Source organism: Leptopilina heterotoma, unplaced genomic scaffold (genome assembly GCF_015476425.1).
Source record: "Leptopilina heterotoma isolate Lh14 unplaced genomic scaffold, ASM1547642v1 Lhet_313, whole genome shotgun sequence".
Taxonomy (NCBI): Eukaryota; Metazoa; Arthropoda; class Insecta; order Hymenoptera; family Figitidae; genus Leptopilina; species Leptopilina heterotoma.
This window is the reverse complement of record NW_025111014.1, coordinates 153,133-169,581: the sequence shown is the minus strand read 5'-3', so window position 1 is coordinate 169,581 and position 16,449 is coordinate 153,133. Positions and strand designations below refer to the sequence as shown.

At 24.5% G+C, this 16,449-nt stretch overlaps 1 protein-coding gene across 3 annotated transcripts in view; it reads left to right on the top strand.

Annotated features, from left to right (window-relative positions):
- LOC122504753 (trehalase-like) overlaps positions 1-16,449 on the top strand; it is a 44,205-nt gene that overhangs the window by 26,232 nt on the left and 1,524 nt on the right. The window contains exons 1-8 of one of the 3 annotated variants that reach the window (XM_043615988.1): positions 1,100-1,267; positions 1,540-1,656; positions 1,923-2,224; positions 2,350-2,528; positions 5,556-5,737; positions 6,951-7,209; positions 9,227-9,467; positions 12,754-12,953. In XM_043615988.1, the coding sequence (XP_043471923.1) occupies positions 1,936-2,224; positions 2,350-2,528; positions 5,556-5,737; positions 6,951-7,209; positions 9,227-9,467; positions 12,754-12,953 (1,350 nt within the window). In that variant the 5' untranslated portion in view covers positions 1,100-1,267; positions 1,540-1,656; positions 1,923-1,935. Of the gene's footprint in view, positions 1-1,099; positions 1,268-1,318; positions 1,341-1,539; positions 1,657-1,922; positions 2,225-2,349; positions 2,529-5,555; positions 5,738-6,950; positions 7,210-9,226; positions 9,468-12,753; positions 12,954-16,449 lie in introns of those variants that run through there. The other 2 variants (XM_043615987.1, XM_043615986.1) reach the window with 2 other exon arrangements.

The following is a 16,449-nucleotide window of genomic DNA, read 5'->3' as shown; positions in this document are numbered from 1 at the left end:
TGCAATGATTGGTCTCGACTCGCAATGTATTTCAATTACGTTACTTTACTATTGCCAGTTTAATATTCAACTATGGCGCTTTAGTATTCACAAGAGCATGTAAATAACATTCTACATGCTTACATCTGCATTTGTACTGACATTGTAGATGCTTACCTGCATTGACTTTCACATCAGTTAATTCTCCCTGTTCTCTTGCTTCATGTTGCTGGTAATCCGGTAATCCCTCACGTCAGTGTAGAACAGCGCCAGGCATTAGTAGTGGAAAAAAAGCTTAAAAAATTTCACCAGGCGCCGCAGTTGTTGCTTCCAGAGCTTCCCAAAGCACACTGAGCGTGCGCTGCAAACCCGCTGCTATTTACGTGCAGCTCCCGGGTCACGTGGCAGAAATCCAGCGCGCTGATTGGTGCGAGCTCTCATCGCTGTAGTCACACTGTATATGATGAATCTGTAACAGAAATTACCAACACGGATATTTTTAATAATTTTTACAATTATTACATACATTTAACAAAGCTTTCCTTCATTACACGAGTATAGAGTTTACATTAACTAATAATTACATTATTAATAATAATATCATTACTAATTGTCAACATTTATTACTGATTACTACTAATTAAATCATTTTGACGTCTACTATCAACCTTGAATATCAAAAAAATGCAAATAATTAAAATTGCTTGCATTTACCTGTATTGACTAAATGTTCGATTCTATATTTCACATCTCCTTTCATTTCGATGCTGGAAATGAAAATTCCTTACATTACTGTAGAAATGCGTAAGAAATTGATAGTAATGATGTTGGAAAGTCGGTAAAAAAAATTTCTTCAAGCGACGCAGATGTTGCCTCAAGAGCTTCCCAAATCGGACTGAGCGTGCGCTGCAAACTCGGCCGTATTTACGTGTGGCGCCCGACTGCAGCGTTCAGCTCCCTCGCGCTGATTGGTGCGGGCTCTCATCGCCGAAATCCAGCGCGCTGATTGGTGGAGCTGCAACATAAATATTGTCCGCTTTTCTTGACACCTTTCAGTGCTTCTCTAACAGTGGTGGCGCTGCAATGTATTTCCAATCAATATTTAATGGAGAATTGGTAGAATATCGATTATTTCAAAATGGAGAAAGATTGTTTATAACAAGAAGACAAGATTTTAATTGCAAGAAAGATAAAAAGAATCAATTCCATTGTGGTTAATAATTATTTTTTTTAATCGAACTTTTATTGAAATTAATGCTTTGAATCAGGTGCAGAATAGTATTAGCAGGTGATTTGATTATTAATGTCGTAAAATCATAACAATGCCGAATTTGAGGTTATGGAATACGTCACATTTAAAAGTAAACATTTTTATTTTCTAATTGTTACGTTTGACGCAAACGCTTTTTAACAAACAACTTAAAACAATCATTTGTTTTAAGTTGTTTAATTACTACACTGTTTTGTATTTCGATTTTCATAATTCTTTAATAATAATTACACTAATTACTCACACCAGAAATAAATTAACTCTACTTAAATATGTTTCTTTCATTTCAGTCAAATTTACTGCACTGGAGAATTACTGGAAACCATTCAATTATCAAACATTTATCCAGACAGTAAAACTTTTGTTGATTTAGTTCAAAGAAACGATCCCGATGTGACGTTGAGAAAGTAATTGCAAGCTTAATTTACACTTTTAAATAATTTAATTCCTTCAATTAAAATAAAAATAATTAATCTTTTAATTAAATATTTAATTAATCTCTTTCAATTCATGAGATTTTTGTAATTTACTCACTTAATCGTATTTAAAAATTTTAAATATTTAATTATATTATATTAATTACATTATATTTAATTACATTTTTCTTATTTATATTTTCAATTAATTAAAAAAGCAAATTTTTGAACAAATTCGTATAATTTTCTCCTAAAAGATTTGAAGACTTAATGACGAGGACAAATAGAAAACCAACGAAGAGCGAATTAGAAGTCTTTATTTCGGACGCTTTTACAAATCAAACTGAATTAGAAGAATGGATTCCACCAGACTGGAACAAGTATCCACCAATTTTATCCCATATTCAGGATCCAAAATTTAAAATATTTGCAAAAAATTTGAATGACCTGTGGAAAATATTGGCAAGAAAAATAAAACCAGAAGTGGCTCTTCATCCCAATAGACATAGTTTAATTCCCGTTGAAAATGGATTCATCATTCCTGGAGGACGTTTCAAAGGTTTGCTTTAATGTTGAAATTTTATAATAAATGAACTTTTTCAATTATACTTTAAAAGATTTAATTAATTGTGCAAATATTTCGTATAAAAATAGTAAAATTAAATTTGTGTTTTCGTGAATTAGAATTTTATTACTGGGACAGCTATTGGATCATCAAGGGTCTACTTCTCAGCAATATGTATAGTACTGCGAAGGGAATGATAAAAAATTTCGTCAGTTTCGTCGATAATTATGGATTCATTCCAAATGGAGGAAGAGTTTATTATTTAATGAGAAGTCAACCTCCATTATTGACATATATGGTAAGAATTCGTTTATTATTTTATTTTTGTTACTAAATTTATTCTAACCTCTATTTTTCTATTTCTATTTTGTTTCTCATTTTCTGCTCTTATTTTTTATTTTCAATTTCTATTTTTCTACTTTTATCTTTATATTTTCTTATTCTATTTTCATTTCTTTATTTTTCTATTTTTATTTCTTTATTGTCTATTTCTATTTTTTTATTTATTCAGAAATGCCACAGGTCAGGGGAATCGGGGAAAAGTCAGGGATTTTTATCAAAAGTACTGAAAAAAATTAAATGTTTAGAATTTATAAGAAAATTTTCAATTTTTGTGTCTTTTTGTTTGCCTCATAAATTATGAAATTAACACGAATTTGATTAATTTTTCAATTTTCAGGAATTATAATAAAATTCATTGAAAAATTCAATTTTTTTCATAAATAACAATATTCATTACAAGAATTCAATTATTTTTAAAAAGTCTAAAAAAAATTGTCAACATTTCAATTATTTTTATAAATGAATATAAAAATTCAATTATTTATAGGGATTTTAATAAAATTCATTGCAAACTTCAATTATTTTCATAAAAAACTATCCGTTACAAAAATTCAATTATTTTCAAAAGTAATAAAATTGTTCGCAGAAATTCAATTATTTAAAATAGAATTTGCATAAAGTTTTTCGTAAAAATCAAATGTTTTTTAAATTTGGCATTAAATTCTTCGCAGTATTTCAATTATTTTCATAAATTTTAAAATTCCTTCCAGAGATTTAATTATTTTCATAAATAAAAAATCATTTGGAGGAAGTCAATTATTATTTTTATAAATAACAATAGTCATCACAAAAATTCAATTATTTTTAAAAAATCTAAATATAATTGTCAACATTTCAAATATTTTCAAAAATTTTACCTAATTCAATAATTTGTATAATTATAATATAATATAATTTATAAATAATAAAATTATTTTCAAAAGTAATATAATTCTTTGCAGAAATTTATTTATTTTCAAAAATTTTGTTTAAATTCTTGTTACGATTTGAATTATCTTTATAAGTTGTTAAATTCTGCTCTAATATTTAATTATTTTTAAAATTTTAAATAGAATTCGTGTAAAAATTTTAATTACTTTCAGAAATAATAAAATTCAATTATTTTCTAAAATAATGAAAATTTCACAGGAATTCAATTATTTAAAATAGAATTTGCATAAATATTTTCGAAAAAAATCAATTGTTTAAACTTTTTTATAAAATTCTTCGCAATAATAAAATTATTTTCCTAAATACTAAAATTATTTTCAGGGATTCAATAATTTTCTTAAATAATAAAATTATTTATAGGAATTTAATTTTTTCCATAAACAATAAAACTCATCACAGAAATTCAATTATTTTTAATACTAATAATAATAATTTAGAGAATTCAATTATTCTTAAATATTTTATTAATATTCGCCTAAAGAATTCAATTATTTAAAAATTTGGTTTTTTGAAGAAACATTCAATTAATAAATTATTTATGTTTGTATTTAAATAATTGTATTCTCGTAGAATTTTCTAATGAAAATTTATTTAAAAATTAATTTTAGTTAAAGTTTTAGATAATAATTGAATTTTGGAGAAGTTACATTTTTTTGAGTACCTATCTATAATCAATTTTAGAGTGAATCAGAATATTCTTTAGAGTAAAAGTCAAAATTTTGGTCTTGAAATCAGGGAAAAGTCTGGGAAAAAGAAAATTAAATTTTTGTAGCAACCCTGTTATTTTTATTCCATTTTTTTAATTGATATAAATTTGCAAAAACTAATTTAAATTCAAAGTATTGAATTAGAAAAAAAATCGTTTTAAAAGGAAAATGAAAACGATTTCATCCCTTATTTATTGTGACTTCGGAATTTACTCTTTGTATTCCCATGGGAAAATAAATGATTGGTTATCTCAGAACTGAATCGTATAATATGTACTTGGGATGATGAAGTTGTACTCAAGGGAGGCACCCTTCAATTTTCATTTCAAGACTACAGGTACTTAAAAACGATTCGGTTCGACAGGAAAAACACATCAAAAGTGGTTTTCGTTTTTTCTCCAAATTTCTAAAAGGGCTTTTTCATTTTGTTTCCTGTTTCTTCTATAATAGGAATAAAAGTATCCAAATAGCAGAATTTCTGCTATAGATAATCAATAGAATTCAAATTCAAAAACAGAAATTTTTGTTCCAAAAAAAAGGAATTTTTATCTCTTTTTGTATTTTTGTCTCTATTGCAAAAGTAATCAAATATGAAATTCAATTTTCTATTTCCAATTCAAAGTGCCATGTATATAACTTTCTTTTGAATAAGAGTGACCATCAAACCTCAACAAGATATTCTCGTCGGATCGTACAATATATATACACATGGAGAAAATAAAGTTTCAAAAAATGAAAACTTTAAAGTACCTGACTCGGTGGTACATTATCATTTTCTCAGAATCGAGCTTTTGTGGCGCCTTGGGATAAAGAGGAAGCGTAACATAAGTTTCAACAATTGTAGGTAATTTTAGAGTATCGCGTACAAAGAGCTTGGCGAAAAATTCTTCTTTGTTTTCGCGTCAGGTTTCACGACAATTATTATGTTTATTATTCCTCACTTATTTCATTTATCGTCGTATTTTAATCCGCACTGTTTCACCAGTTTAAACCGGTAAAATAATAAAAAAAAAGAATAGAAAACATTTTTTTTACAATTTAATATTGATTTTCCTCATTTTTTACCATCGTATCACGATGATTCGTAGAAATCTATGTGAATAAATTCATTTTATTTGTTTAGATATGTAACTTTATCTCGATGGCTATATCATTTGATTTAAGTCGTAGAAAAAAAGGTATTATCGGAAATATTTCATTAATATAAGATTATGGATAGAGTGGCAAAAGAGAAATTTACGAAAAAAGGGAATTTTTCTGTTCTTTATTTTTTTTAAAGTAATTATTAGAATTTAAGATTAGAATTGAATTAGAATTGAATTTCTAAATGGAAAATTATTTTTTAGGTACAAACTTACGTCGACGTCACTCAGGACTATAAATTTGTTGAAGAAATTCTTCCATCTCTGGATAGAGAATTCGAATATTGGGAGAAGAAGAAAACTGTAAATGTTCCCTTCAAAGGAAAAAATTACGTAATGGCTAGATATTACGTCGAAGATGAAGGACCAAGGCCCGAAAGTTATCGGTATTTATTATTAGTATTAACAAAATTAACAATTCGTATTCCTATTTCATTTGTTTCAGTTTTGTTCTTAAAATTAAGTAAAATGTTTTTTAAAAACTAAAAAATCAAAACTAACGAACTATTTTATTTTACAGAATTTTCTTAAGATAACTTAAAGTTTTAAATATAAATTTTTTAAATTGAGAAAGAAAATTTTAATTTTTAATTTAACTCCATTTTTTTAAGAAAATTTAATTTTAATTTACTTTTCAATTTAATGCAATTTTATAATTTCGAAAATCGGATTTTAATTTAACTCAATTTTTTATTTATAAAAATTCAATTTTAATTTGATTTCAATTTAACGTAATTTTTTACTATTGACGCTATTGACAATTTCAGCTTATTTTAACTCAATTTTTTTAATTAGAAAAATTAATTTTAATTTTTTTCTTAATTTAACGTAATTTTTGGATTTTGAAAATTTTATTTTATTCTAACACAATTTTTTATATTTATAAAAATTTAATTTTAATTTGATTTCAATTTAACCTAATTTTTTATTTTTGAAAATGCCATCTTATTTTAAGTCAATTTTTTAATTTAGAAAATTTGGTTTTAATTTGTTTCTTAATTTAACGTAATTTTTAAATTTTAAAAATTTTATTTTAATTTAACTCAATTTTTTAATTTAGAATATTTTATTTTATTTTAATTTCAATTTAACGTAATTTTTTACTTTTGAAAATTTTTTTTTTATTTTAACACAATTTTTTAATTTAGAAAATTTAATTTTAATTTGTTTCTTAATTAAACTCATAATTTTTAAATTTTTTAAATTTGATTTTAATTTAACTCAATTTTTTAATTTAGAATATTTTATTTTATTTTGATTTCAAAATTTAACGTAATTTTTTACTTTTGAAAATTTTTTTTTTATTTTAACACAATTTTTTAATTTAGAAAATTTAATTTTAATTTGTTTCTTAATTTAACGTAATTCTTAAATTTTGAAAATTTGATTTTAATTTAACTCAATTTTTTAATTTAGAATATTTAATTTTATTTTGATTTCAGTTTAATGTGATTTTTAAATTTTGAAAATTTGATTTTATTTGAACTCAATTTATAAATTTAGAATATTGAATTTTATTTTAATCTAATTATTGGATTTAATTTTATTTTCTAATTTAGAAAATGTAATTTTTTTCACAAAAAACGTCCATTTTTATAGAGAGGATTACAAATTGGCCAGAAATCTAACCAGGAAGGAGGATAAAAAAGAATTGTACGAAAATTTAAAAGCTGGCGCTGAGAGTGGTTGGGACTTTTCAGCTCGTTGGTTTGTCTCCTCTTCAAATTTGGGTCAAAGTGCCCGGCGCAATATTTCAAATATTGCCACAAAATATATTATTCCCGTCGATCTCAATGCGTATCTTCAACGTAATGCCAAACGTCTCAGTAAATTTCACGCTAAATTTGGAAATTTCGTAGTGAGTATATCGTAAATTTTCAATATTCCCTTAAAAAAATAACGAATCCTATTAATTTCACTATCAATTTTGAAAATCAAATAAAATCGAAATTATTTTGTAAATATTTTGAAATTATTTTGAAATTAATTTGAAATAATTTCTGAATTCATTTTTAAATTCATTTTTATCAAAATTCTCTAGATTTGATCATTTTCTAACAGAATTTTTTCTCTATCGGTTAAATTTTCAGTGAGTGAAATTCTTAAAATTTCAAGATAACTAAAAATTGGAAATAATTTTTTAAAAATAAATCATCTAAACAATTTTTTTCTATTCTTTATTTCTATTGCATTTCCATAATTAAGCAATTCTAGAGTTTGAGATAACTAACAAGTTTTTGTACTCAGTCACAAATTCCCTGTGGACAGTTTTATTTGCACTCCATTGTGTTGGGAAGTAAGTCAATGTCAAAAGTTTTGAAATTTACGCGATTTATATGAAAAACGTTTGAGCATGCCTTTTTGGAATTAATCCAAATTGCCTGCAACTCTAGAAAAATTCAATAACTCCTTAAAGGCAAACACAATCTTAAGATTGATAGAAATTGAATTCTTTCCTTTTTGAGTCATTTACATATATACTGCGAATGAAAATAAAAAAAAATGTAGAAGTTTGATATTTAACTTTACGATTTTACAGAGAAATATTTATTTATAAATTTTTATCATAGAAAACTTAGAATTCTTTTAATTTTTTTCCTTGGCTATATTTACTCGCCAACACTGTAGGCATGATTTTATTTTCTTAAAAGTAAGTGAAAAAAATGTTACTAATTTAAAAACCATTTTATCTTACGATTTTCCAAAGCGCTCGTTAACTTTGAAATGGCTTTTTTTCCTATACTCTGACGATTAAATTTATTGTTTTACGCGCTTCCACTTTTATTTACGAAATTGGTTTTGAATATATTTTTTAAGTTTTCGAATTTAGCCAAAGTTTGCGAAAATATTCGACAAATCGAAATAAATGAAATAAATTATCTGCTTTATTTATTTCATTTTTTTTTAAATTAAAAAAGTATTATTTCTTATAAAATTAATATAAATTGTAAATTTATTAAAAATTAAAATTTTAAAAATTTTTTATTTCGCTATTTAATTAGAATAAATATCTCTTCTTTTCGTAATTTAATTCATTTGTCAGACAATTTTATTTTACAAAAACATTCCACTGTTATAGATTCCCAATTAATTTAATTCCCTCGAGAAACGGTCATTATCATTGTAATGAAAACAAAACTTTTAGAGTATACATCGCATTCAAATGTGGTAATGATAAAACGTATATAGTTGATCAATTACATGCAAATATCATGTTTTCAATGTAATTTCATTTCATCAGATTCGTTTTTCAATTTACGAAACTAGACCAATATTCTTTTACATTATTCACTTTGAATACAGTGGAAAATTCACATTTATAAAATCCCAGTAGATAATAAGAGATGGTTCTTGTTAAAATGAAATTGTACGATTAATTTAATTTTCAAAATCAATATTTAAAAACAAGATGGGAGAAAATTTTTTATTTTGCAAATTTCTCGATTTATTAAGAATTAATCTGACCCCCTAATAATAGTGTGAACACATAAAAGCCAATTAAAAAGAGGAGAACAATTTTATTGACCAATTATCGCCGTGTAGTAAATTACTGACTAAAGAAATTTACAATTTCATCGAGTTGAAATTAAACATTGAAAGAATTTTATTTATTTTCGTGACGTCTTTTTTTCATTTTTAATAAGCGGGAAAATAAAATTACTTTTATTACAATTTTTTTTTTTTTTTTTTTTGAATACGAAAGTGAAATTTAGTTTTGAAGAAAAAAATCACCGATAATTATTATTTAAATTATCGATATTATTTAAATATTAAATTATTAATTTAGAAATTGATAGTTTAGAATATAAATAAATTTAACAATTTATTTGGAAATTTATTCTAAAGTTACTAAAATATTTTGTATTCTTTTGCAGAAATCACGTTATTATCAGCAAATAGCTATGAGATATCAAGTTGGAATACAAACACTTTTGTGGAATGAAAAAGATGGAATATGGTACGATTACGATATGCTACACAAAAGGCAGAGGAATATATTTTATCCGTCGAATTTCGCTCCATTGTACACAAGGAGTTACAATATTGAAAATAGAGTGATGTACGCTAAAAGAACTCTAAATTATATCAAAACCAAGAACATCACTAGCTTTTTAGGTCAGTATTTTCCCACGTATTTCAAAATTAGAAACAAAGGAAAATTCATTAAAAATTGAGAAAAGAAAAATTAAAAACAAAATATTCTAAGAAGAATTGTTTTCTTGTTTTTGTTTGTTTTTCCCCGAATTTTGCAAACAAGCAACAGGGAAAATTCGAAAATATTTGGTTATATTAAAAATTTGATTGCAGTTTCGTGCAAAGGAATCATATTCTGGCAATGAGTTTCGCACGTGTTGACACTAATATTAATTTTTGTTGACCCATGCATATTCTCAAGAACCCATTTTCAATTAACCGCACATAGACGTACGACTACGTATATTATATAATCTAGGAAAGAGTGTAATTCCTTTGTTTGAGATCCTCTCACGATTCACAGATTATTATCATTATCGTCACTAAATGTGTAGACATTGATATATAAAAGAATAACAATATTTTATTCCATTGAGAATAAAAATTATCAATACTTCAGAAATTTTGTATTTTTTTTTTATAATAAATAATAGATAATTATTAATTATTAATAATAATAAAGTACACCGGTAATCTGTTCGCAGTTTGAAATTAGTTGTTTGCTTTTTTGTTTCTTAACTTTTTTATAATTTTTCTTTTCAAATATTTTCAACTTTCAAATTAATACGTATTGAAAGTCATCGATTTTTTGCAAAGAATTTTATCAAAAAATTTTATAATAATTGAATTCCTTCAAAGAATTTTATTATTTAGGAAAATAACTGAATTTTCGTGAAGAATTTTATTTAAATTTTTAAAAATCCTAATTAAATTCTATTGAAACATTTCTTTGAATTTTTTTTAAACTAATGGAGTTTCTTCAATAATTTTAATTGAAAATTTTGAAAGCAAAAGAATTTTATTAAAATTGTATTGAAAATAATTGAATTCTTGCGAAGAATTTTACTATTTATAAAAATAATTGAAATGTTCCGAAGAATTTATTAAAATTTTAGAAAATAAATGAATTTTATGTTAATATTTGAAAATTTAAATTCTTTCGAGGAATTCTATTAAAATTGTTTAAAAAAGTATTGAATTTCTGCAAAGGATTTTACTATTTATAAAAATTTATAAAAATAATTGAAATGTTTCGTAGAATTTATTAAAATTTTAAGAAATAATTAAATTGTTATGAAGAATTTTATAGAAATATTTAAAAATAATGAAATTTTTTCGAGAAATTCAATTAAAGTTGTTTCGAAAATAATTGAATTCTTTCAATTTTTTTTGACGAATATATTTCAAAATTATATTGAAAGTAATTTAATTTTTATATAGAATTTTTTAAAAATATTTTGAGAATAATTGAATTAATTTTAGGAAATTTTAAATTCTTGTTGAAATTGAATTTTATAGAAATTTTTGCAATTATAATTAAATTCTATCGTGTAATTTTATTTAAATTAGATTAAAAATTATTTAATTGCTGCAAAGAATTTTAAAAAATAGTTGAATTGTTTCGAAGAAATTATTAAAATTTTTGGAAATAATTGAAATTTATGGAAATATTTTAAAATATTTGAATTCATCCGAGGAATTCAATTGAAATTGTTTAGAACATAATTGAATTTTACTATTTATAAAATTAATTGAATTCTTGCGTAGAATTTTACTATTTATAAAAATAATTGAATTTTTTCGAAGGATTTATTAATATTTTAGGAAATGTGTTCAGAGTTTAAAGTTAATTGTTTATTTTTTGTTTCCTAACTTTTAATGATAATTTTTCTTTCTTTATTTTTTTAATTTTTAAATTAATGCATTGAAAATCATTAAATTCTTACAAAGAATTTTATTTAAAAAAAATTTTACAATAATTGAATTCCTTCGAAGAATTTTTTCAAAAAACTTGAACATAATATTTAAGTCTTGCGAAGAATTTTATTAAAATTTTTGAAAATAAATTCATTTGAAGAATTTCATTGAATTTTTTAAAAATAATGGAGTTTCTTTAAAAATTATGAAAGTAATTAAAGTTTATGAAGAATTTCTTTTCAAGTTTTGAAAATAATTGTGTTTATTAATAATTGAAAATTTTGAAAATAATTGAATTCCTGAAAATAATTTTTTTATTTCTAAAAATAATGTAATTTTTGTGAAAAATTTGACTATTTATGAAAATAATTGAATTCTTCGAGTGAAAGATTTTCTGGCAGTAATAATAATAATCTTAAAAATTAGGATTTTTTATCAATTGAAAAAATTTTTTGTGTAAATTAGTTGTATTAATTAATTCTCAAAAAGCAATTTATCGTAAGTGTCGAAAATAAGCATTTTAAGTCGAAAAGTGTCTTTTTTTCAAACTCTGAATTGAATGGACCATTTCTGTTGATCGTAAAAATCACATGGCTCCAAGTAGGTGTCTCCTTTCATCCAGAACGTAGTAAGAGATTTTCAAAAGAACGGATACATTGATCTTGTGCTTTTATATAAAACTTCTCAAGAACTAACATAAATTCTTCGGATAAATAGTTTGAAACTTAACATTTTATTGAACTCCCATCTTTTTTAATATTAAAAAACAATATTTTCTTAATTGTTTTCAATTTAAAATCTAATTTCCATAATATTTATAAATTTCTTTTTTCTACTTGGATTTAGAAATTTTTGTTATGCAGAATTCTTCTTTTTGGTTAAGATGAATTGTAGTTGAAATTTATTTTTGATAAATATTTGCAATAGAATTGTTCTGGCTATAACTTTATTGCATTTCCAATATTTGCTTTCAATATAAAATTACAAAGAGACGATGGCAAAAGCAAAAATCATAAACTCAATAAAGGAAAGCAATTTTCTTTTTAATAAAATAATTCTTTTTGGAGAAATCTTTATTATTCGTTTATATGGCAATAACTTTTTTAAAGGAGCTTTTCAACTCATTGTAGAGAATAGAAAATTTTTAATAAATCTCACATTAGAGTAAGTTAACTGAATTTAAGGATTGATTCTAGTTTACAATATCGGGGAAAATTGAGTTTCTAACTTACTAGAGTGTAAAATTTATTGACATTTAATACACAAGCTTGCTTTTTGTAAAAGGGCGTGATAATATATGTAATGTAGTTTAATAGGATAATATCTATGGAGAGAATACCCGATTTTCAAAAAATAATACAAATCAAATTTCTATTCTTCTTTTACTTTTTCCTAACTTTTATTCAATAAAGATTTTTATTTATTCAATACTTCGTTTTTTTCTCGCTGGATGAGAAAATTATTTTCCAATTCAAATGTAGTCATTAAAATGAATTATAATTTTTTTTAGGTGGAATTCCCACATCGTTGGATGACACTGGTGAGCAATGGGATTTTCCAAATGCTTGGGCACCATTGCAATCGATGGTAATTGTTGGACTTTATTTAACGAATTATGAGCCGGCTGTAACTTTATCTAAAGAGCTTGCAACTAGATGGCTGAGATCTAATCATATTGGTTTCAACGAATTTAATGAAATGTTTGAAAAGGTATTTATATGAACTTATATATCAAGTTATACGAACTCAAGTATTTTCAGTATTCGTAATTCAAAATCAGATCTTCGTTAATCATAAGATCAGAGACTGCAAGAAAGTTTTAATGAAAGACGAACAATTTTACGCTATTAAACTTTGATACTTCTAGTTTAATTAACGAATTTCTTAACTGTCAAACTTTAATAAATCAAAGCAAACATTTTCACATGATAATTAATAATAATATTTTATCCTTTTTTTTATTCTCAATTGGAGGTGAAAACAAAATATTAATGAGACAAGAAATTTTCTAATTGAGACGTTTTTCTAATATTTCGTAAATAAAAAAATTAAAAATTAAATAAAAAAATAAATAAATAAGTAAAATAAATGTCTGAATAGTAAATAAAATTAAAACAAAAACGGTTTTTAATTTCTCGAAGGAATATGTGTAATAATTTTCCTATGAAAATGCGGATAGAATTTTAATGATAAATGATGGGAAATAAATTCGATTAATTAAGTAGAGAAGACGTTTTTTTCCGAAGTTAAAGGTTCCGGCAATTTGTCAGCTTCCGTTCTGACGGAAAGACCTCTTTTTACATCCTTCAATCTTTTAGTTCACTCTTTCCTCTAGTTTCGCCTCTCGAAACAATAACAGACGTATAAATAAAAGACCTCTTTTTTCTCCAATTAAGATCATAATTTTTCATATTGATCCAAAAAAAAACTTGAAGGAGAACAATTTTTGAAATTTTTTTCCCAACGTTGTTCGAATTTCGAAAAAGTGCATTTATTTTTCAGATTTAGTTAAAAAAAGAAGTTTAACAAAAAGAAAATGTAAAAATATTATTTGTTTATTTTTGTTTACAGTTCATTACTGGATGAGTATAGAAAAAGAAAAGAAACTGCTGTACTTATTCGGTATTTTTCAAAGTTTCGAATAAAAATACGCACACGCGATAGAAGACAAAGCAAATAAGAGGAAATGTTATTTTTCACTCTCCGGTGAATTTTCCTTCTTGTCAAGAGACACACTTCTTTTTTTTCAATTTCTCCAATCACTTCAGTTGCAGAATCATTGGGAATTATATGAGACGAGACTCTCGGATCAATATCCACGTCCTTTGAAATTCAATGTACTTTAGCATCTTGAAGAAAAAAGCTCCCTTAAGTTGCCAATCATTTTTATTTATTCGACAAATGTCGTTTCGCCTTTAATAAAAAAATATTTCTCAAAAATATCAAGTGGACTGCTTTGCATTAAAAAGCATTTTTCTTTGGAAAAATTGAAAACTTTTGTCTTCTTATCATTTTGGAAAGAATGAGAAAAATAAACGGAAATTACGAGAAAAAATAAATGAGAAAAGTATAATTAGAAATTGAAATAATTTTCATCTACTGGAAAAGAAGAAAAATTTGAAGTAGAAAAATTTTTCGAAAAAAAGGGATTGAAAAATTATTTTTCACCGTCATTATCGTTTATTGTGAGGACTAAATGTCTGACTTCTACAATGCATATAATGTGCATCATCCCTTATTGTTAACGCCTGCTCAACTGAGATGATAGTGATGACGATCTACATTGTCGTAGCTTTCAACAACCATTCAACAAGACCTGAATGTGTTAAAGCAAGTATGGATATCTGAAATAATGAGACCCATCTGGACTCGCCATTCATATTCAAAATCAAATAAATTCATCGATGTTCATCGATGAAAAACTGTCATCGAAATTAATGGAATAAATTTTCCGAAATTTTCGCAAAAAAGAAATTTGTTGAAAATTTAATTTAAATTATTTCGATTAATTATAGATTTTTATCTATTTTTTTCTAATTCCATATCTTTATTTTAAAAAAAAAGAGAGAAAAAGGTGAAACAAATTAGTGTTCAATATGTGAATTGCAAAAAAGGGGGAAAAAAAGAAAATAAATAAAAGGTCACTTATATATCGTCGTGGAGAAAATCTTAAGAGGATAAAATCATAAAAAGTCATAGCATCCTTTCAGTGTATACGATATCCACAGGGAATTACTTTTGCAGAAAGCAAACCATTAAATCATACGATTCTCTAGAAAGCATTTCAGAATTTATTTTTATCTCAATTTCCTCATGTTGCTTCATTTCCAATCTAAACTCTCGTGTGCTTTCTTTGGCAAACGCAAAAATTCATATAACAGCCTTGTCACACAAGAATTTTTCATTTCTTAAATTCATTCCAGACTTTTCACTTATTCGGAAATTGTTTTTTTTTAAATCAGATTCATGAAAATCAGAGAGAGAGAGAGAGAGAGAGAGAGAGAGAGAGAGAGAGAGAGAGAGAGAGAGAGAGAGAGAGAGAGAGAGAGAGAGAGAGCTATTATCATTATTATTTACACTGAAATTACAAATTTGTGAAGCAAAACAAAAATATGAAATTAGAAAAAATATCACCAGAAAAGAAGCGAAAAGGAGAAAAAATATAAAATTGCCAAAACGAGTTGAAAAATGGTTGGAAAATTTTGAATGTATTTCAAGTTGTAAAATTCGGTTTTTATGGAACAAAAAAAAAGAAAGAATCTAACTGGCAGAATAAAAAAGTGCGAAACGTGGGATGTTTACTGTCTATGGCACTTGAGACACTCTCATGAACTTTTCTCTATGACTCGTTTTACAATTTTACAACCCAACGCTAAGCTCGTTTTTAAACGAGATGGTTAATCCGTTTTCGAGTGGCTCGAAAACGAGGAGACGAAGAAATGACCACTAACCAGTTGTCGCAAATTAAATTTTGGTAAATGGCACTTCTTATGCAAAAAGAAAAAAAATAGAAAGTCAAAAACACAAACTACAATTTACAGCAGAAAAAAAATTATAATTTACATTTTTTTTTCGCGAAATTTAAATTTCTTGTCTCATTCATAAAAGTGGATAAAAAGTAAAATATCAAGCGCAATATATTTCCCCTTGAATTAGTGGATTTTTTTTTTTTTTTTTTGCTAAATTGACCTCAGAGCTAACTAGAACAGAGATTAAAGTAGAAAAAATCTCAGTACGCTCGTTATAAATCTAGATTTTCTTTTTTTTTCTCTTAACTTATTAAGTATACAATTCGTTATAATATTAGTAGTAATAAATAATCTTGTATTTATTTATGGTTTAATTCTATTTTTAGTGCAATCGAATTTCGACTGTAACTCTTTTTTGAATTTCTGAAATATTTTCTAAAAAGAAAAATTAATTAAAAGAATAATAGTCGAATTAATTTAATTTTGTAAACAATTTAATTAATTTAAATTAAGAAAAAAATAATTTGATAAAAATTGTCATTAAATTATAGAAAATTAGTGGAAGAAATCCATAAGTGTTTTTTTTTATTTTTTTCTTTCTTGTTTTTTGTAAAATTCTTAATTAAAATTGATCGTTTGACCAAAGCAATTAATAATTTTTTAATAGTTTAGTTGATTTTTTTTACAAAAAGTTTAATTTAAAAAAAATAATAATCAAATTAATTTAATTTTTTAAA